Source organism: Carassius auratus, chromosome 38, assembly GCF_003368295.1.
Source record: "Carassius auratus strain Wakin chromosome 38, ASM336829v1, whole genome shotgun sequence".
Lineage (NCBI taxonomy): Eukaryota > Metazoa > Chordata > Actinopteri > Cypriniformes > Cyprinidae > Carassius > Carassius auratus.
The window spans coordinates 17148115-17171041 of NC_039280.1; the positions used below are offsets into that span (position 1 = coordinate 17148115).

At 39.9% G+C, this 22927-nt stretch overlaps 1 protein-coding gene across 4 annotated transcripts in view; it reads left to right on the forward strand.

The window, feature by feature from the left end:
• The window catches only part of LOC113057248 (protein quaking), a 122172-nt gene that overhangs the window by 58526 nt on the left and 40719 nt on the right, over positions 1-22927 (forward strand). For all 4 annotated transcript variants that reach the window (XM_026224494.1, XM_026224495.1, XM_026224492.1 and 1 more), the window contains exon 4: positions 8805-8948. In XM_026224494.1, the coding sequence (XP_026080279.1) occupies positions 8805-8948 (144 nt within the window). The remainder of the gene's footprint in view (positions 1-8804; positions 8949-22927) is intronic.

Genomic DNA, 22927 nt, shown 5'->3' on the forward strand with positions numbered 1-22927 from the left:
TTGCTAATTTTGAACACGCACTCAAAATCCACTCAGTCAGCAACTGTGGCTCGACGTTTGTCCGGATGACAGACGCACCGGCACTCGCGATTGGACAGAGTTTACATGAGTACAGTTTGTTCGAGAGTAAACTAGAGCGCTCCAGTCTGCACTGCCCAGCAGTGATCCTTTGCAGGGAATAACAAGCCCTCCCCTCGCTCCTGAGAGCCGTGGGCAGGTGTTCAAACATTGTCCTTGGCCCCAGATGAGTGGGGGCTGGATCCTTTGGCCCTGCCAGGGCTCATCTCCCAGTCGAACCCCAGTCAACGTATGACACGCTGGGCCAGCGACGCCGGGGCGGTGGGGGTCACGGGATGGTCTGGAAGCACGGGGTCACATGCACTGTCCATCATTAACACTTGAGCAAACACACATGTTCATATGAACACAAACACCCAGTTTATTATCATTGGGATTATTGGTATTTTTGGCAGCAGAGCACAGTATGCCTTCACTACTGCGCAGATGTGCACGATCACACACATGCGATCACATATGTATCTGATCTGGAGGCGCATTTGTGTTTCCATAAGTTGGGCAGGACCCGTATTTGCACAAGTGCTGGAAGCGGATAGTTATCCGAGCCCATCCCGGGTGACCGCGAGGAGGATCCAGAGGAAAATAAAACAAGTGCTTTGTGAAAAGCACTGTTGTCATCTCCAGCGTTTCATGCACATCTGGATCGGCTCTGCATCCTGTCAGAGCGCAGCTGGTCGTCTGAGGATCAGATCTCAGCTGCGTGCGCACACCATCGATGGCCCCTTTCTGATAGTATGACCCGTTCAATGCTGACGGGGTCAATTGAAGCTCTTGTGCAAACATTCACATGTGTGTTTAAAGGTTCTGCTGTCTCAAGCTGCTCCGGTAGATAAGTGGAAAAGCTCATGCCTGTGTCCTTTGTTTCACATGATCTCCTCACCTCCTACCATGCATCTGTCATTCACTGTAATTGGATGTCTGATGCATGGCCATGGCCAGGCTTTAAAAATTAGTAAAGTCTGGGGTGGGGTTAAGAACTGTGCTGTAATAGCCCCTAAAAATACAACTCATTATATAGCCTAAAAAAATTAAAACAGAGAGACATGTAGATGTTTGTGAAAGAGAGGTGTTTTGGAGGGATGACCATTGTTAAATTATACCATATTTATTGCATCAAAATTTGTTAATACATTACTATAGGTTAGGGGTGTTTAATTTTATCAGTCATTTATTATTCATGCAACAATGCATATTGTTGGGTCCAATGACCCTGGACCACAAAACAAGGATGTTTGCCTGAGACAGGAATAATCTAGAATCAATTGCATATACAGTAGGTAGAATAAGCCAATAAGTAGGTCCACATGGAATCTGCAACCTCCACAGGAGCACAACGCATGTCATTCATGAAAATCTGCAAATCCCTGAAGTGGTCAACTTCAAGATGTAATGGGTCTCACAATTTTTTGTTACAGATCTGATAATGCTGTATGCATCAATAATGCAGCTGGTAAAGGAGAGGGATTTCTAAAAGCAATAGAATCTATCTTGAATTCCTCGGTTTAGATTCAAAAGCCATTCATTCTAATTAAACATTTCTATCCAAGCAATATATTAATTGCAAGTATTTCATTCAATTATACAAACATGATTCCAATCATTGATTGGGACACTATACAAATTGAGAATAAAAACAGAATGCAATGATGTGGAAGTTTCAAATTTCAATATTTTATTCAGAATACAACATAGATGGCATATCAAATCATGAGAAAATGTATAATTTTAAGGTGAAAATAAGTTGATTTTAAATTTCATGGTATCAACACATCTCCAAAAAGTTAGGAGAAGGCCATGTTTACCACTGTGTGGCATCCTCTCTTCTTTTATAACAGTCTGCAAAAGTCTGGGGACTGAGGAGACAGGTTACTCAAGTTTAGGAATAGTAATGTTGTCCCATTCTTGTCTAATACAGGCTTCTAGTTGCTCAGCTGTCTTAGGTCTTCTTTGTCGCATCTTCCTCTTTATGATGCACCAAATGTTTTCTATGGTTGAAAATCTGGACTGCAGACTGGCCATTTCAGTACCCGGATCCTTCTTCTACGCAGCCATGATGTATTAATTGATGCAGTATGTGGTCTGGCATTGTCATGTTGGAAAATGCAAGGTCTTCAAATTTTTATTCGTCTGACCACAGAACAGTTTTCTACTCTGCCACAGTCCATTTTAAATAAGCCTTGGCCCAGAGAAAACGCCTGCGCTTCAAGATCATGTTTAGATATGGCTTCTTTTTTGACCTATAGAGTTTTAGCCGGCAACGGCGAATGGCACGGTGGAATGTTTTCTGGAAGTATTCCTGAGCCCATGTTGTGATTTCCATTACAGTAGCATTCCTGTATGTGATGCAGTGCACTCTAAGGGCCCGAAGATCACGGGCATTCAGTATGGTTTTCAGGCCTTGACCCTTATGCACAGAGATTGTTCCAGATTCTCTGAATCTTTGGATGATATTATGCACTGTAGATGATCATAACTTTTCTTGCAATTTTCTCTGAGAAACTCCTTTCTGATATTGCTCCACTATTTTTCACAGCAGCATTGGGGGAATTGGTGATCCTCTTCCCATCTTGACTTCTGAGAGACACTCTGATACTCTGAGAGGCTCTTTTTATGCCCAATCATGTTGCAAATTGACCTTATAAGTTGATAAGTTGCAAATTGGTCCTCCAACTGTTCTTCATATGTACATTTAACTTTTCCGGCCTATTATTGCCACCTTTCCCAACTTTTTGGGAATTTGTAGCTCTCATGAAATCCAAAATGAGCCAATATTTGGCATGACATTTCAAAATGTCTCACTTTCAACATTTTATATGTTATCTATATTCTATGTTCTATAGTTTATGAGATTTGTATATTATTTCATTCATTTTTTACTCAAAATTTGTACAGTGTCCCAACTTTTTTGGAATCGGGTTTGTACTGTAATACCAGTGCCCAATTCCTTTGAGAGCTCTTAAAAGTGTGAACATTTATGTTTCATGTCAAAGCTCAGTCTCTGGTGAAGGGTTTGCGACTGTATGCATTCTTCTGACATTTTTGTCATTGAATATTTTCTCCAGGTATAGCAGAGCTGTTTAAACAGCAATTCCACAAGCAGTTAATGTCTATTAGTGTCATAGGTGATTTTCTCTCTGCCTGCTTCTGTAGTTCATGCACTCACACTTCTTGCTGTAACAGTAGCTTTCAACAGCTTAATCTCACAAGATACATTGAGCGTTTTTGCTGTTAAAACATTGTCACTCTGTGGATTGCTTTTAAATATAATTTAGTTAGTCTTTCTCTGTCGCACCTATGCCTTAAGCACAAATTTGATGTAAAGGAAAGAGACTAGTTTTTTTTTTTTTTTACTGCTGTGAGCATCCATCCAGCACTCATTTACTGTTGAACAGTATCCATATTGAACATACATTGCTGTGGCAGATGTGTAAACACACGATATTTGACAGGTGGGAATTACTGGTTACAAAGTGTTTCTTATCAGTTCCTTGTTCATTTTTAAAAGATATTTTACTGTATAGCACAATATGAAATTAATTTTAAATGCTTGATATTAAAGTAAATTAGTTTAGGAATTACAGCATTATAATGAACAAAATGATAAATTGATATAAATTTTTAGATTTTATAAAGATTACAGTTAATAATATTATTAACTTGTGTTTTTAAAAAAATAAGGTTGATGACAACAAATGTCATTTAAATGAAAAATACGAAAAATAAGCATCAAATATTCAAAATTAACAGAATTATATCCCGTTTCAAACAATACTGATTAATTTAAAAAGTCTAGTTTCATCCTTCAAAACTAAGCCTTGGGATTCGAAGAAAAAGTAACGTGCACTAAATAAAATGTTGATCAGCCAAGGGCACGTAGGGACTCTTGACACTGATATACAAAGTTAATATGGAGCGTGTTTTCTTGCTGATGTAGTTGCTGTCATCTTTGTTCTGACTGGGCCTGTCAGAGAGACTCAGCTGCAGTGCTGGGCCCGCTAGCAATTACTGTTATTAGAGCCGTCACAATCACTTCAGATTCATCCTCTCGCAGCATCACTAAACAGACCCGCATGTGTGTGTGTGACAGTATTTTATTTCTGGGTCTCCTTTTCACATTTTGCATGCATATTAAAGTGATTGTACATGTAAATATCACTGTTATATTCAGTGTTTTATGTCTATTATATAGGGGTCAAATTATAAACCATCACATTTTATTATACTTGTTTTAGCAAAATAGTTCATCATATTATGAAAACGACTTTCAATACTCAAAACTCTCTAAATAGTTATTTTTTTAAGTTCCTGATCATTTCAGTCTGATCAGGACTTTATTTATTTTTAATTTTTTTAATGGCACATTTTCAAATATACAGGATTAAAAAGGATTTAAAAAAAAACAAAACAAAGAAAGATAATATAGGTTGAATTCAAGTAAATTGGGACACTTGTATAAGTGTTAAAGTTACTGTACATTTTGTGAAGTTACTTTTAAATTTATCATTTATATGTGTTGCATTACATCTACAGGTTATACTGTATAGAATATACTGATCAATAACAATTACATATTTATGTAACTCATACTTCAATTAAAATACATATTGCTTTCGTCAAAACTACCATATCCGACATCGGTCAAACTAGGATTTAGAAATTAGGATTCACAGATAAACACAGATAAACAAACGCAAGTGAATGCTGGCATGAAAACACAATTATAAACTGAAATGTTGGTCTATATGTTTGTCTGGCAGGAAACCTGATGAAAGATCTCTAAAAACAGATGTGAACCTATTTTCCTTTGTTCTTTAAAATCCTCTAACAAGACGCTTTGATGTATCTTGCTTTTACACAACCACCAAATCGTCTGGATTTGAGGGCAAAGCTCTTTGTCGATCTCCTAAATCTATCCCGAGAGAGACAGCCAAACTGGCGTTTTGTATTCTCTCAGAGTTTTTCCTGAGAAATGTATACATTGTACAAACAAGATAATGAAATCAGATGTGTCAGTCCTGCAGCAGTGATCCTTGGAGATTTTTCATCGTTTCTAATCAGCAACATGGTTGACCTTAATCACCGAGTCATCAAAACATGAACTTGCTCTGAACCATGACCATGTTTACATGCACATTAAATATCAGAATTTGTTCATATTGTTGTTATGTTAACGTTAAGTGTTAACCTGGTTTCCATTAACCGATAATGCCAATATTCTGGTTTCTAAATCTGAACAAGACAGCTTTCATGTACTAGTATCAATCTGAATTCTGTCATTTAAATACTAAAGTAATGTTTTTAGTATTAACAAACAGAAAGAGAAAAAGGTTTGATTTCCCTGCACCATCTGCAATTGGTCAGACCAATAAATAACTCAGCATTGCTACAGTATGTGAGACAAAACAAAGCAATGTTATAATGAGTCACAGTGTTACACTGTTTATGGAAATCAAACTGCAAATGGTTTACTTATAGCTGTCACTACACATTAAGCTGGAATATGAGGACAAATTTTGTTCAGTCTTTAAAGAAAGGAATATAAATCAACATACAGACAGCTGATAGCGCTGCAAGTCTTATGACCTACATTTCATAACTCATTGCATTTTTGTATGCTGTTCTCAAAGACGTGAATGAGAATTAATGAGTTAACTAAATTACTGTGAACTACTGTGATGTAAGTCACTGTACTACTAAGACTGGATTGAAATAAGTCACAAGAGCAAGCAAATAGCTGCATACATATCCTGCTCCATTCATGCTGTAAGGCTGATCGCATGCATACATGAATATTCCTAAACAGCTCTTTGGGAATAAAGGTGTAGTCATTTATACTGTAATTTGGTGGAATTTCTTGGGTAAAATCCAATCATAGGATTTCAGTTCAACAAGATTGGGATTGCCTTTTAAATTTGTAAGACTTCCCATGGAGATTTTGCATTTGTTTGCAAATTGGTGACATAAATTCAGAACAGAAACCTGTTTGGTTTCAAAGACTTCTGATTGAGCTGTGCTTCATGCATTGCCAAACTTTTGCCCTAATCGCACGGGATTAGTATTACAAATCCTTGTGAATCGCCATGTCTGTCATTTGTAAAGTAAAAATTCCCCTGCAAAAGACCTACCATACACAGGTAGGTCGTTTGCGAACACAGAGGTCCTGTGATAATATTAGTCCTGTGTGAATTGACATCTCTGTGATTTGGCCTTGATTTGGCGGGTGGTATCTAATTTTTCGAGGTTTTTATTTCCTGTGTGCCTTTTTATCTATCTTTCGCGAAAGAATTGAGCTGCGTTGGAGTGCTTGATAGTATTTTGTGTCCTGTCATCATACTCATACATCAAATTCCAGTTTGTTTTTCACCAAAACCTATAGTGTATACCCAGAACACTTGGAGTATGTCAAGTGTCATGAGATCATTCTGTGCTACTTTTGTGTCTTTTTTAACATCTTAAAGCTTGTTGCTATTCACAGCCATTAAGCACGAACACAACATTCCTTTAAATTTTTCCTTATAGGGACTTAAAAAAGAAAGAAAGCAATACAGCATTAGAACATCTTAGTTTTAATTTATGTTTCAACTATCCCTTTAAATGCTGAACCAGAATATAGACCTTAATCGGACAATGGTGTGTAAGTAAACATGGTCACTGTGAAATATATTGGTGAGTATGTTGAAGAACAAGCTTGTGTCTCATTACACTCCCCACTGCGTGTTCCTTCGTCCTCTCATGATATTAGTTCCCAGAGCTTTCCTCAGAGGGGTGGGCGCTCCTTCAGAGCGGCATTACTGCCTCAGTAAGGATTACAAAAGAGCGGGACAATGGATTTATGGAAACTGATTGCACTGCTGTTTGGCTATGGCAGGGGCAACTCAAAGACAGTGTGCGAGGGGAAAGAGGTGTAAACAAGGGCCCCACAGTCGGACATATTTCCTGAAATATGCGCGTCACCTTGACTGCCAGCCTGTCAACGCAGAAGAAACAGCCACCGCCTTATGCAAGACATCCAGCCTGTGGTCTTAGCTGTATCTTACCCTCAGAAAGACTGACACATACACGTATGTACACACCACCTCTACTCTGATCCCTCCTGGCTGGCTTTCTTCAAGCGTTATTGACAGTGTGACTGTGGGCGGGTTGCTGCGCTGTGACAATCAACCTCAGAAGATCAATTTTTAGCACTTGTCACAACCAAAGAAAGCCAAGTAAATCAGCCAAACGAAACCAAAGAGGCAAATGGAGACAAAAATGAAGTGACCGCAAAACACCCGAGCACCACCATCCTGAATGGTAAATCATATTGAGTGTTTTTGGGGATATGCAGCCCTGTTTCCACCCTTCCTCGCTTCACACCAAAAGAAGCAACAATGGATTCTTAATGAAAATCAGCAGGCAGAGCGCGGGAACACAGACGCCGATGCTGATTGCCATCAATTTCCCATTTGCAGTCAAAAAAAAAAAAAAACTTGCAAACTGTGTTTGCATATCTGATTATTGCATAAAATAAGATCTTGATTTTTCATTTGGAAATCCTTCAGGAAAACAAGAAAAACAGCAAAACAAGCCCAATACAGACAAACAAAAGCGGTGGTGTAGGTGAAGTGTAACGAGCCCCTTCAACTTAATGTTGACTTTGATTTTAGTTATATATATATATATATATATATATATTTGAGTGGTATTTGCCCGTGCAAATTTGGCACCACAATGCTTTGGTTATTATGCAGTTGCTATGCGGTTGCTTGGGTGCACTTTCTGATCTCATGCTGGCCCTACTAATGTTTCCGAACATGTTTCACAAGCACTTCCACTGTTCCCTGTCTGCCTTTGGTCTGCCGGAACAGATAGCCACGCCACAAACTCACTCCATTGAGTTGCTGGTGCTGTGTGCTTCTGGTCTAGATTTTTAAACAAACAGAGCAATGTTTTGAAAGCGCCTCACAGTGTTACTATTTTACAACATACAAATGGCGTACTTATAGTTGTCTCTGTATATTAAGCGGAGTTAAAAACATATTAACTGAATAAATTTACATCAGCTTTGAGCGGTGCTGAGCTCTGACTCGCTTCAGCAGTGATCTAGTTTTGATTTGTTGCTCATGCTATTGTTGCTTCTCTCTGCTAGCTGTGAAGCTTTTGTCACTGCCTATCTTGAGACTGTATGAATTTTACGAGGTCTCTTTTATAGAGCTCTGTCTCACAGGATGACATATACATGGTATCCTGACTTCTGCTTTGTATCACGCTGCGGATCAAAGTAGCAGCTTCTCCGTTTTATTTTTACTTTCGCATCCTCTCTGTTGTAGTCTGTTTTTATTAGATTTGCAGTCGCACTTTGGTGTTATCAAGGTATCAAACTCCACAGCAAGAGTGGGAGCTGGGACAAGTCCCAACATCTTTCTTGAACCTCATCATATCAAACACATATCATATTTCTGGTCAACTCTGTTAAAACATGTACATTTCAGCCGAAGGATCAAGGTTTTTGTCCCAAATGACAAGTATACACTATGCACTTACAATGTGCACAATACACTCTCTACCGTCTATTGAAGTCCCTCCTCCTTTGGGACACAGGAAAAGATGCAACAGTTGAGTGCATGAACTGTCTATTATTTTTTGCTAATTTTGCTTTCTTATAGACCTTCTTGATTGTAGCAGTCAACATTTTGTACAACAGCAGTGCATCTGAAACTTTTCTCTCTCCTTCTCTCTTTGTCCAGGAGGAACAAAACCGAGGCAAACCCAACTGGGAGCATCTGAATGAGGACCTCCATGTGCTCATCACGGTGGAGGATGCCCAGAACCGGGCTGAGATCAAGCTTAAGCGTGCAGTGGAGGAGGTTAACAAGCTACTCGTGCCTGCGGTGAGTAGCACTGGTCTCCTTGTTAGACACTTCCTTTCTATTCATTGTAGTTGCAAAAGACTCTTGAATATAACACATCATGCTTATTTTGGATATCTGACGTTATATGTGTCAAAATAACAGGAAGTGGGCTTTTGAAGTTACGGTATATGCCATAGGCTTTGTTCACACAATAAATTGGCCCCTGCAAGCATCGCTACGGGTTCTGTACACAGGCTATATGTGTGTGTGAGTGACTTTATGATGTGTCTCACTGCAATGTTTAACTATTCACATAAATTGGAGTTCTCTATCGGTACTTCACTCATACTGCGTCTTGCTCCAGACGCTTTGGGGAAAACTTTTTTTCTCAGAATACTGAAGCCTTTTTCAGTCACGGAGTGCAGTGTATTTAAAATAATCCAATGGCTCAGCAGAGGAGATGCCTGAGCCAATGGCGGTACAGCCCGCAAGAGCCCGGCAATATGGGCGGGGCATCTGGCTATATAAGCGTGCACTTCGCCATAGGATCCTCCGATTTCTACAAGATCATCGCACTACAAGACTAGAATCCTTCTCCGTGAACAGGCCTCCCAGTGGATCAAGATCCCTTTCTGCTCGCTGCTCTTCAGCTGCCTGCAGGGTCTCCAGTAGCGTGGTCTTCAGGTCCCCTGCTGCTATCTGGCGACTACAAGAGCACATTTCTAACCAGTCAGTGGGCAGGAACAACCTTGTTTTTCACTTTTTAAAAGGGCTTATATGGCACAATCCACCTCGTCCTGTCACCATCCCTACATGGGACCATGGTGTTGAGGGCTCTGAAGAGCTCTCCTCTTGAGCCACTACAGTCCATTGACATTCATCCCCCTGATGCTAAAAACCGATCTGCTACTGTCGTTAGCATTGGTAAAGCATATAGGTGATCTGCAGGCCTCTACCTGGGCTTGGTCTAGCAGGGTTTCCATTGCAGAGATTTGTGCAGTGGCCGGCTGGGCTTCACTGTCCACATTTACCAAGTTTTATAATCTGAACGTCCTGGCCTTACAGGCCTGGGTCCTTTCTGCTTCAATGGACTTATTCTAGCAAAACCAGTGCTGAATCAGGCATTTGCCTGCTCTGTATGCTCTTGGCCCCACTGGGTTCCGAGGCTGTTCCTTTTTTTTTTTTTTTTTTTTTTTTACAATTCCTTAGCTCCGGTCGACCTCTGTGAGTTTGGCTCTATCGCTTCCTGTGGGGCTTCCCTACAATTACTTGGTCTCTCTTGGCCCTTGGTTCAAACATTGGTCATTCCTCTAACATAGCACGGCGGGATTGTACTGGTTTCTCAAAGCTTCTTATGCAAGACACAGTACAATTGAAGTATCGATTAGGTACGTACTCAGTTACTAATGTAACCTCAGCTCACTGAGATACAGGAACAAGTACTGCGTTGCTGCTCGTGCCATTTAGCTGCACAACTTGGTCATTGCTTCAGTTGAAGTAACGTGAGGATCCTATGGCGAAGCACACACTTATATAGCCAGATGTCACGCCAATATTCAGCTCTGCTGCAGAGCCATTGGTTCGTTTGAAATACACTGCAAGTTGAACCAATGGCCGTTCAGTTACACTGCGTGATTGAAAAAGGCTTTAGTATTCTGAAAAAAAAAGGAGTTTTCCCCAGTCCAAAGTGTCTTAAGCAAGACGCATTATTCATTCCCATATCTCAGGGAACCAAAGTTACATTAGTTAGCGAGTATGTTTTTATGCACACTATTATATCCAACTCTCCAAGTGCAAATATATCTAATCATCAGCACTTGCCTTTTAAAACTGGTTGTCACTGATTGCTTTGTGGCAAATTACTGGACACTTAAACCCAAACATTCCAGGCAGCTTCAGTAAACAAATAAAACATTTAACATAATTCATATTTGTAAAAGGACAACGTATTATGACATCATGCAACAAGTATGCTGATGATACTTTTTTCCAAGCACTTTTTACCAATTCCAAACCAAGTAAATTTTTGTAACTACTATTAATTTTGTATTTAATAATAAATAAGTAATATATAAGTGTCCATGGAGGCTGGAAGTGAAAAACTCCTTATATTCAGGTGTGTAGAACTATTAGGCATGTTTCCTTTTACAGATAAAATTAGCCAAAAAAGAGGTTTAATTCAGGTTGAAAAGTCAAAAAGTATTAAATCACCTATGATAAATATTACAATCTAATGTTATATAGAAATTGCAAAGTTAAGACATGACCATTGAACAGCAAAATGCTCACTGGGTCAGCAAGGTCAGAAAAAAACAGGTGGAGAAGAAAAGACATGTTAACTGCAAAATATTTAAGAATTAGGTGTAAAACCATCAGGAATCATTTAGACTCCAGCGCCACCATTTTCCAGAACCTTCCTGAGGTCTCCAAAATTACAAGGTGTCAGGTTCTCAGAGACTTTCAAGTATTTGGATTTGTTGGTCATGTTACAGCTACACACCCATAAAATAACTGTTTAAATAAGACACTTCTTCAAATATGTAAGAATATCTGACATTGACTTTTGTTTAGCTTTACATCTGCTGGTTTTGTTCGAAGTTATTCAATACATTTGCTTGATTTTTATAGATATAACTTCATAAAGCTGCAGTATGTGCCATGGTGAAAGAGATACTGGATCTTGTTATGTATTCTTATATTAGTAACAGTATTAGCATGTGTGTATTAGTAATGCTCTTGTATTAGTAAAAGTCACAGCACATTGTGAATGTGTGTATGATTGCATGCGGCCATTAAAACATTTTCCTCTTTCGTTTCCTTTCCTTTTGGTGTCACTTGATGAGTGGGAAGTGAAACATTCTCCAAATGCTCTCCTGACAAATGGGAAGTGCTGTGCAGGGCTGGTGTGGTTGAGTAATCAGTCACTCGAAACATTCTCTAAGCTAACCCTTGCATCATTGTCATTTAACTCTGTATGAAAGGGTTGGAAGAACAGGGTCAAGTCAACCTGTATGGTCGTAAATTAAAGTATTTTAAATGCTTGAAATGTCAGTGAGGCAGCTGGAGTATGCAAGAATACACACTGCTGTAGATCTATTCGGCTAAGCAGGGTTATAAAGCATCATAGAAGTACATCCAATCAAAAACTGTTCCAAAAAGAATGCAGCTAAAGCATGAAAGTCAAGCAAAATTTTTATTGTAAATAATGTATTCTATTCAGTGCTCGAAAGGAGTGTTGGTCTAATTAATTTGGACTATTTTTGTTATCATTAGCCTACTGAATCATTAGCTTATGCTAATGGAAATATGCTAATGATAATGGAATCCATTTTTCATGTGTGTTGGTTAGTATGTGAGTGATGTGTGTGAATAAACATAAATGATGCTGTCTTATGCAGGGGCGATTCTAGGATTTTTTAATGGTGTGGCACAGGGGGGTTGATGACATAAATAACCACACAAGTGGGATGACATAAAAATGGCACAGCACTCTCTTTTTATAATTAAAAACCTTTGAACAGACAATAATTGTTCTCAACTTCTTTTATTGTCCAAACAGACTGTGTATGTGTGCCAGGTTCAGGGCTACTAATTTGCTGGAGAACCTGGCCCTGGTTGGTGGATTGGCTCTGACCTGCACTGCACTCTACTGCATCTACCTGTCATTGACATGCATGGTTTCTTCTTGAAAAAAACCTTGAATGTATTGCTGCTGGTGCTGGTGCATCACGGATGAATTACACAACTAAGAACAATATATATATATATACATATATATATATATATATATATGTGTGTGTGTGTGTGTTGCCAGATCCAGCTATTGTAAGCCTTTTTGACTTGTTTTTCCACTACATTTAACACTTTAGAAAGTTAATAAAGTAGGAAGTTGCGATTTAGGGTCAGCGATAACTTTATCTTATCTAATTTCCAAAATATTTTACATAATTTTGGTTTATTTTATTTATTTATAGGTTTTTTGTTTATATTAATAGCAACATCTGGCAACATTGCATCGCCGGCATTAGTTTGGCAGTTATTCAAAAAGGCAGCGGCTATTTACACTATTTTTTTGTCATATGTGCGCTAAGTGCAAATATTTATAGATTCTATAGATATACTATACTATACTATGTTAAAATAGCAGGATTTTCTGCTTTTTATACTACTTACTGCAAATAGTGGCAATTATCTGCACCTCAGTATTGTAGTACATTTTAAAACAGTATGCAATAATAACTTATTGAGTCTAATTTAATGGATGCCACCTTATTGGGACAATAAAGCCCTCCCTACACCTTCCCTTAACTTTTTGATTGTTTACTTAATTTTCATTGAAAATAAATGCTTTTCTGATGTGAAAGAGAGAAAAAAGTTGGCCACGGTGTGTCCAACTTCAAGCAGCACTTGTCCCACTGTGTGCCACCCCTCTAGACATGCCCCTGGTCTTATGTATCTGCATATATAAACTATACTGTGAAGGCAGCTGAGTTAATGTACCTGACATGAATAGATGATAATACACATCAAATGTTGAGCTTATAGAATTCAGGGGAAACATTCTATTATTAGGATTTATGAGGGCATGGGACCTTAAAAGTAAAGTCATGTGATGAGGAAGTAAGTGCATTAAGGACATAGTCTTTAGTTTATACAGTACGAACTGTTGTAGACAGATTCCAGAGCTCTGAGAGTCTAATGACTACTGCATGACCATTGAGTCCTACCTCAATTATTTAATTAGCCATCGGGCATTCATGAAGTGCTGAGAATTCAGATGCTTAAAAATGCTGCTTACTCTGTGCTGCATTGTTGCAAAATGTACCATAGTTAAAAAAAAAAAAAAAAAAAAAAAAAAGCTTTAGTTATGAGTACTTCCGCACAATTTATGAGACTGGCCTTGTATGGAAGTTTACAACAGGGATTGAAATTGGTGCTTACAGAAACTTTTATTTTGGTGAGTCTAGCTTAAAGTTTTCCTTTCTTTTTCCCTGCTGTCCTGTCAACTTTAAAGCATATGACCGATTGTTTCGCTCTGTGTATATACATGTATGCCCTATTAAAAATGTTTGTGGTATAAATTGTGCATATGATGTGGCATCCTTGCAGTGTTAACATTATGGGGCCTACAACTGTACAAATTGTTTTATTTTGGTCAGAATTGTGGTGTAGTGCAGTGGTTCTCAACCCTGGTTTTGGAGTAACCTTAACAGTACTCATTTTGAAAGTCACTTTTATCTGACACAGTCATTTCATGTTTTTGTGTCTTTATTAACGAGCTTGTGAGTAGATTCAGGTGAGTTTGATTAGGGAAAAATATAAAAAGGTGCAGAGTTGGGTGTACTTCAGGACAAGGGTTGAGAATTACTTGAGTATAGTGGGGTAGCATATGTGCTAATGACATGACAATGACAGCAAGGCTGGCCAACAGTCCTGGAGTGCCACAGCCCTGTAGAGTTGACTTGACTTTAGCTTCAACCTTGATAAAAACCCACCTCTAACATACAAGAGCTACTGGCTCACACCCTGAGTCAGAGGTCTCCAACCGTGGTCTTGGGAGGTAACTTCCTGCAGACCTCAGTTCCAACCCTGCTCCAATATACCTTCTTGTAGCTTTCAAGTTACCTTAAACACCATGATTAGCTGGTTTAGGTATATTTGATTTGGGATCGAGTTGAACTGGGGCTGAAAGGCACATATATGCAAATGAGAATAAATGCTACTAAAATCATTGTTATGCGCAAAGAAAACAAAAATAACGGCTTCTTGTGTTACTCTCATGAATGACGGCAGACTGACCCGGAAGAGATAAAATTGTTGAATAAAGACATTATTTTTGTTTTCACTGCGCACAAAAAATATTCACATAGCATCATAACATTACCGTCGAACCATTGATGTCACATGGACTATTTTAACAATGTTCTTACTACTTTTCTGGGTCTTGACCATGGTAGTTGCGTTGTTGTCTATGCAGGGTCAGAACGCTCTGGAAGTTCATCAGAAACATCCTAATTTGTGTTCTGAAGATGAACAAAGGTCTTGCGATTTTAGAAATGAAATGAGGGTGAGTAATAAGTGACAGAATTTTCGTATTTGGATGAACCAACCCTTTAAAATGTGACCACTGACAGTGCAATTTAAAGACTTTCAAGTCAAGTTTTAGCAAGACCAGTATATTATGTGGCCACAGGAGGAAAGATGATATGTTATTGCTTCAGTTGGCTGTCATGGCAACTGCCAGCACCTTCAATAAGCTCAGTGTGAACAGTCACACCTCCCCAATCAGTGGACCTACACTTTGGGTCTCAGAGTGGACACAGTCTACAGCTACTACTGCGACAGCAGCATAACATTTAACTTGATCCTTCATCTAAGAGCAATTCCCTTGTCTGGCAGCTAACTCCCAGACAGCCCACAGAGAGGCTGCCCCTTCCTTATCAATCCTGCTGCTGTGTATGATGTCAGATAGTACTCCCCCCACATCCCAAGGTAAAATCCATTAACACCTCTGTGTTTGCCTACAGGGACTTTTCTCCGTCAAACAGATGGAGGCAGGGTTTTTTTTCTTTCTGTTTGTGCTAAGATAACGACCACTAGTGTTCTGCTCAAACTTCTGTAAAGATCTTTATAATCCCTGCTGAAATTTGCATAGTGATTGATCGCATCTTGTGGCATTTGAGCTGCACTCTGCTTCTCCACATGTGGATAAGGCTAGAAGTGCACCATTGGTGTTTGCGGAAAATGTCAACAAAATTTATATCAGACCATTCCCAGAGTGAACTGACATGCATTATAAAACAAATTCAGGGGTGGGGGGCGTTCACTTCCTGGATTGGCAGTCTACTGTCCGGGGAAAGCTAGCAACCAAGGCACTTCATAGCAGCACACCAGGAGTCATCAGCTTGGCGTCATCTATTTTAAATCATCATCATTATCTACATCACCACCGTTCCTCTCATCATCATAATCAGCAGCACTGGCAGGAGTGGCAGCAGTTGGTGTGGTGCACGCAGGAAGCCAGTGACCAGCAGGATACTGCTAACACAGTCAAAAGCAATTATCATCAATGACTTTGTGACAAATATATAAAAGCCTTTGCTTCACAATTGCATCTGATTGTGCTGACTGAGGCAAGGTCTCACCAGACTCCCCTGAGCTCCTCTGTCTCTCATATGCAGGAAGGAAAGCTCATTTACATATTACCAGTGGCAACATGCTGATCTTTTCCATTCAATAAAAGTGAATGGTGACTAGAGGCTGTCAAGCTGAAAAAAAAGAACATAAGAGTACTGTAACTGTAACCCATATAACCTGTAAAACTTGCACTCTATTCCAAGTCTTCTGAAGTCACATGATAACTTTACGTGAGGGAAAAGTCACATCTGAAATGTCACTATGCACCATATTTAAATATGCTGTATGTGAGATGGTGGACTTGTCATTTAAAGGCACAATATGTAATGTTTGCCACTAGAGGGTGCGTATTCAAAACAAACAGAAACAAAGGCATAGTTTGATGACGCCGTGACTGAGTGTGGAATCATGGGAGTTGTCGTCTTCATTCCAACAGCCGATGCAATCCGACGGGACTCAGGCAGAAATAATGTTCATGGATGAACTAATGATTTATTAACATAGTAGAATGAAGCAGGGTGAGACTGAAAGCCATGAAAGCGAAACGAGGCCGCCGAATGAGCGTAACACACGGCTTGAAAGCAGCAGAGCTTTTATTATGCCACAGTCGACTTCCCCTTCTTCCGGTCATGCTTATGTTGGGGGAAAAAAGCAGCCCTGTTTATCATACTAGATACTTTTGAAAGACCTGTTATAATGCTACTCTGTGTGGTCATCACCGGTATATTCGAAATCGAGGGATTATGACGTCATTGGCTAGTGACACAATAACACTATGGACATGGTCCGTGTCACTAGTAAAAAATTCCTTATTTCTCTGGATTTAAACACTCTTTGAAACATTTGGGATAATCTAAGTACACAAGTCAGCAAAATATATAACACTGTTGTAGTGGTTTTTTGGATATTTTAAAAGAATCTTACAATTTGTGCCTTTAATTTTTTTTTTTTTTTTTTTTTTTTTTTACGTAGTTATCATTTGACCATAGAAGTTATCCTAATGCTCTGAAATGTGAAATGATAATAATATTTATCTTCATACTAAATTATGAATGCTTTTGCCCCCTATTTTTCAATAGCTGAACTCAAAGATCTTAAGACTTTTTCTATGTACACAAAAGGCCTATTCCTCTCAAATACTGTTCACAAATCTGTCTAAATATGTGTTAGTAAGCACTTCCGTTGCCCAGGTAATCCATCCACCTCACAGGTGCGGCATGTCAAGATGCTGATTAGACAGCATGATTATTGCACAGGTGTGCCTTACGCTGGCCACAATAAAAGGCCAGTCTAAAATGTGCTGTTTTATTGTATTGGCGGGTCCAGGAGGTCAGGAGGTTCTGAAAACCAGTTAGTATCTGGTGTGATCACCATTTGCCTCAATCAGAGCAACACTTCTCCTTCGCATAGAGTTGATCAGTTTGTTGATTGTGACCTGTGGGATGTTGGTCCACTCCTCTTCATTGGCTGTGTGTAGTTGCTGGATATTGGCAGGAACTGGAACATGCTGTCATATACGCCGATCCAGAGCATCCCAAACATGCTCAATGGGTGACATGTCCGGTGAGTATGCTGGCCATGCAAGAACTGGGATGTTTTCAGCTTCCAGGAATTGTGTACCGATCCTTGCAACATGGGGCTGTGCATTATCATGCTGCAACATGAGGTGATGGTTATGGATGAATGGCACAACAATGGGCCTCAGGATCTCATCACGGTATCTCTCTGCATTCAAAATGCCATCAATAAAATGCACCTGTGTTTGTTGTCCATAACATACACCTGCCCATACCATAACCCCACCGTCACCATGGGCCATCAGCAAACTACTCACCCACACGATGCCATACACGCTGTCTGCCACCTGTCCTGTACAGTTAAAAAAATGGGATTCATCCATGAAGAGAACACCTCTACAAAGTGCCAGACGACATAAAATGTGATAATTTTCCCACTCAAGTTGGTTACGATGACGAACTGCAGTCAGGTGGAGTCTGCTGTTGTGAGGCCGGTTGGGTGTTCTGCCAAATTCTCTGAAACACGTTTAGAGATGGCTTATGGTAGAGAAATTAACATTCAATTCACAAGCAACAGCTCTGGTGGACATTCCTGCAGTCAGCATGCTAATTGCACACTCCCTCAAAACGTGGCAACATCTGGGGCATTGTGCTGTGTGATTAAAATGTACATTTTAGACTGGCTTTTTATTGTGGCCAGCCTAAGGCACACCTGTACATTAATCATGCTGTCTAATCAGCGTCTTGGTATGCCACACCTGTGAGGTGGATGACTTATATCGGCAATGGAGAAGTGCTCACCAACACAGATTTAGACAGATTTGTGAACAATATTTGAGAGAAATAGGCCTTTTGTGTACATACTGTAGAAAAAGTCTTAAATCTTTGAGTTCAGCTCATGAAAAATGGTGACAAAAACAAAAGTGTTGCATTTATAATTTTGTTCAGAGTTCATAGTTGTTTGAAGTTTCATAGAAGCCCGGGAGCGTAGGATATGAGCTCATAGCCAAATGTCCTATGTCCATGAGAGATGGATAATATTTAATGTTAGCACGTGAAAATTGCATGTTCCATGTTCTACTCAAACTAAAGCTCTTAACCTCCTACATGTCACAGATGATTCATATTCCTGGAAATAAAAAACAGGCGCCTCGCGTCACTTCGCTGTGAGTATTTTCAGCTATGCTAAGCTGAACTATAACACACAACTTCAGCACCAAATTACATGCACACCCCGGAGAAAGTTAATTTCAGAAATAATTTTAAGGCCTTTATTTAGAACATAAGCCGGTAGGTAGCATCTAAACCTGTGGTGAGGTGAAGCACTTACCACTATCTGTGAGCTTTCCACACCCCGTGTTAGTGGTAGCTAGGCATAAATGGTCATTGCTGAAGGGACTACTTTAATTAAAGTCCTGTCTGTCAGCCGCCCCTCCATGGCTCCCAGCCTGAAGCCATGACAGATAGAGGCAGCTCTAATTGTCAGGGCTGAAGATAAAGTGAAATTTGAAATTGGGTGTGGAAGCACTACTACCACACAATGTACACACACAAACCTCCTCTTTTTGGCCCATGTGGTTCTTCAGCTGCACCAGCAGTGGTGTTGAAGAAGAGGAGAAGTTAAGTAAGCAGCAAGGGCCGGCAGGGGCCGAAGTACCCAAGCTACCCTCTACCCAGCATGGCCTAGATTAGTGTACACTAGCACTCAACACTTCCTTCTTTGGATGAGATACTTCCAGCTTATCCATCCATTTGTGGTATCTGAGCTTTTATGGGTGTTTGAATTTTGTGAGATTCACGGTGCCTGCTCTCAGAAGCATCACTGTTGCTCATTGTTCAGGGGTGTCCAATCCAGCTCCTGGAAGGCCACTGTCCTGCAGAGTTTATCTTCAGCCTGCTTCAGCACACCCACATGGACGCTTCTAGTAATCCTGCAGACCTTGATTATCTGCTACAGTTGTGTTTAATTAGAGTTAAACTCTACAGGACAGAGACCATCCAGGAACACCCCTGGTTAAGAGTTACATATCTGTCCCAAATCCCTATCCGTAACTTCATAACCCACTGTAACCCATCCCAAACTATGGAAATAAATGTTAAATTATATTATTTTCTTAGATACAATGGGTAAAAGAATCATGTAGTTTAACATTTAAGGAAGGATGCTATCTACTGTACATCTAAAGCCCAAAGTATACTTCATTTGATAGTGAGGCAGTTCACACATGCACTCTAGAAAGATTCATCTTAGTCCAGTGTCTGTGCTATATTTCTCCAGAAGTTATGACTAATTTCTTTCTACTACACATTTTTTGAGATTCTCAAACTCTTCTTGCCTAATTCTCCCGCTGGCACATGTGCTCACGATGAGAGTTTGAGCCCCATAGATTGTGAGCGACTGCTGGGAGAAGCATTTAAGAGGCAATGCCTAGACAGGGTATGCATAAGTTGTGTTTGGGGATTCCCGTGACGTGCACAGCGAGTGTTAGTCACACATAACTGAATCTCTGCCTGCAAGATTGCACATGGACACCCTCACATCTTTGTTATAACGCCTGAGTGGATTTAGAAGCAAAGGTGCATTATGGGTGAGCAGAGCCAATGTTGCTGTTTGTGATGCAGTTTTTTTAGGGAGGTAGGAGAATGAAGACCCCAGTGGTTTGTGGGAGGTTCCATCTGTTCCCTTCATGGCACAATAGGCTCCCTCTTGCATGACATGTTTTTCTGCCTCTCGCTGTTTCTCAGAGTGCTCAGCACTAGCAAAAAAAGAGAGAAAGATTGAATAGAGCCCATGCCTCTCTTTGCAGATATGTGTGTGTGTGTGTATGTGAGAGAGAGAGAGATGCCGGAAAATCTCTAAATAAGACATGTTGTGTTCATTTGTGATCACGCACATTCGGATCTCAAGAAATGACAGCACATTTTTGCATATCTTTGTCCCTTTCTGCAGGTGCACAAGCTGCCTCCTTTTGTCGAAAGGTCTCCATTCCATCAGTAATGTGACTTTGTGCATGTCGACGGGTGTAACTCTGTGTGTGGCTATGGTGTACGTGTGAACGGCGGGGCTGCTCTGTGGTCACATGATTGAGTAGTCATCCATGTCTTTGAGGCTGGGAGAGCATCAAAAGGCTCTTTGTTTACAACTGGAGTGTGGAAATCCTGAGCGGGCTCTTTGGCCCTACAGGGTTGGATAATGCTCCCAGTGGGGCTCATTCCCCTTCCCCTCCTCTGAGAGAGTCCAGCATCTTTTCTCTCCCTCTCATTCTGTTCTGTTATCTCTCTGTGTGTCCCTCCCTCAGTCTCTCATGGTGTTATTGAGTAACACTTTGTTTTGGAGCTAGTGTTGGTACAGTTCGGTTGCACAGGGAATAAAGGCTAGTTGGGGTTCACAGGGCAGAGAGTGCATTACTGTGGCAACTGTTTGAGAGGCCCTGTCCTCAAAGGAGAGCATCGAGTCATGTGACTGTACTACAGAGGGGCTTAAATCATCCACCCACCACCCCTGCTTTTAGATTTTCAGCTACTTTAAAAAAAACAAGCGCACTCGATCATAGGACCAGATTTTTTCACATCTTCTACATTGACTCTTATGGAACGTATGTGGGATTCTACCGAATGGATTTAAATTGGTTTGAATGTTGTTTACACTGACACAACCGATGCCATGTGTTTCCAATGGGACTCATGAACGGGGGTTCTGTTTGTCCAAATGTTGGCAGATAGGAGAAGTGTATGAACCTGTTTGGTGACCCTAGTGGCCCTGAAATTACACACTTTACCTCTAACAGAGAGGGACAGAGATTCGTAACATTTTATAAATGACAGACGTCTCTGTAAATTCTGCAGCAAATTTCCTTCAGCATTCTGGGGGCCCTGATTCGGTGTGGACCTACTTATTTATACTCGAATCACCTTGTCCTTCTCTCTGCTACCTCTCTCTTATCCTTTTCAGGAATGAGAGAGTAATCCCTGTGTAAATAGAGGGATAGTGTAAAGATGCAGACTCCATGGCCGTTTCTGAAATCTATCCAGCTTTTCTGCTCTGCCAAGCTCCAATAGAACAGCTGCCTCCCCCGGGCACCGAGGAAACGAAATGTCATGAGCAAAATAAAGGCTCCCGTTCCAAGCATGTACCTTCTGTCAGTAAACGGCGCTCTCCCCAACGCTGCACTTAGTCTGTAATGCACTGCTTGACTTTTCTTCGGAGGAAACACTGAAATCACTTGCGTGCTGTCATCTCTGCAACCTTTTCTTTTTACACTCTGACTTCCCTATAGTGCTGCAAGGGCAAAGAATGAATATGATACACTGGGATTGTTGATTGTGAAAGGGTGTGCGAATGATTGCCCTTTATAATTCTATGGGTTGATTCTGGAGTTTCCTTCAGGCCAATGCCAACAGAGATTAAAGGAAAAATGATTAAAATGAAGACAAACTGAAAACTTTGAATATTATGTGGAACGTTTTTTTGGGATGTGTTAAAGGGATAGTTCACCCAAAAATGAAAATTACCTCATGATTTATTCACCCTCTAGCCATCCTAGATGAAAATGCCTTTCTTCTTTCAGGTTAAATACAATTGGAGTTCAATTCCAAGCTTTATAATGGTAGTGAAATGGGGATCGAGATTTTGAAGCCCAAAAAAGTGCTTTCATCCATCATAAAAATACTCCACATGACTCCGGAGAGTTTATATAGGTCTTCTAAAATTAAGTGATACATTTATGTAAGAAAAATATCCATATTTAAAACTTTATAAATCATAAACTCTAAATGTTCGCTAAATGTTGTTCAAACATTTACTAGAGAGTGGCATTACAGAAGATGACGTAAGCGTAGCATTAGCTCCGGCAGGAATACGCTGGTCTTGCGAGAGTTTTGTTTACAGCAAAGAAAAAACAGTCTCCTGTTTGCATATATTAAAGGCATCTGACATTTTTCTGTACAAATACTCATTTAGTACTTTTAATTTGTGACTGGTGTTTTGTTTCCCGCTGGAACACCACTCTCTGGGGTTATGGTTTATAAAGATTAAAAATAAGAATATTTTTCCTACACAAATGCATCTATTCGATTCAGAAGGACTTTTTATGATGAATGGAAATCTTGACCCCTATTCACGATCATTATAAAGCTTGGTAGATCCAAGAATTTTTTTTTTAATATAACTCTGATTATATTGTAATTCGTCTGAAAGAAGAAAGTCATATACACCTAGGATGGCTTGAGGATGAGTAAATCATGTGGTTATTCCCATTTTTGGCTGAACTATCCCTTTAAGGTTAGTTAGAGGTCTAGGGTACCTAATGTACCTATTAAGCTCACCAAAATCTACAAAGAGACATTTTTTGTGCATGGTTTCAG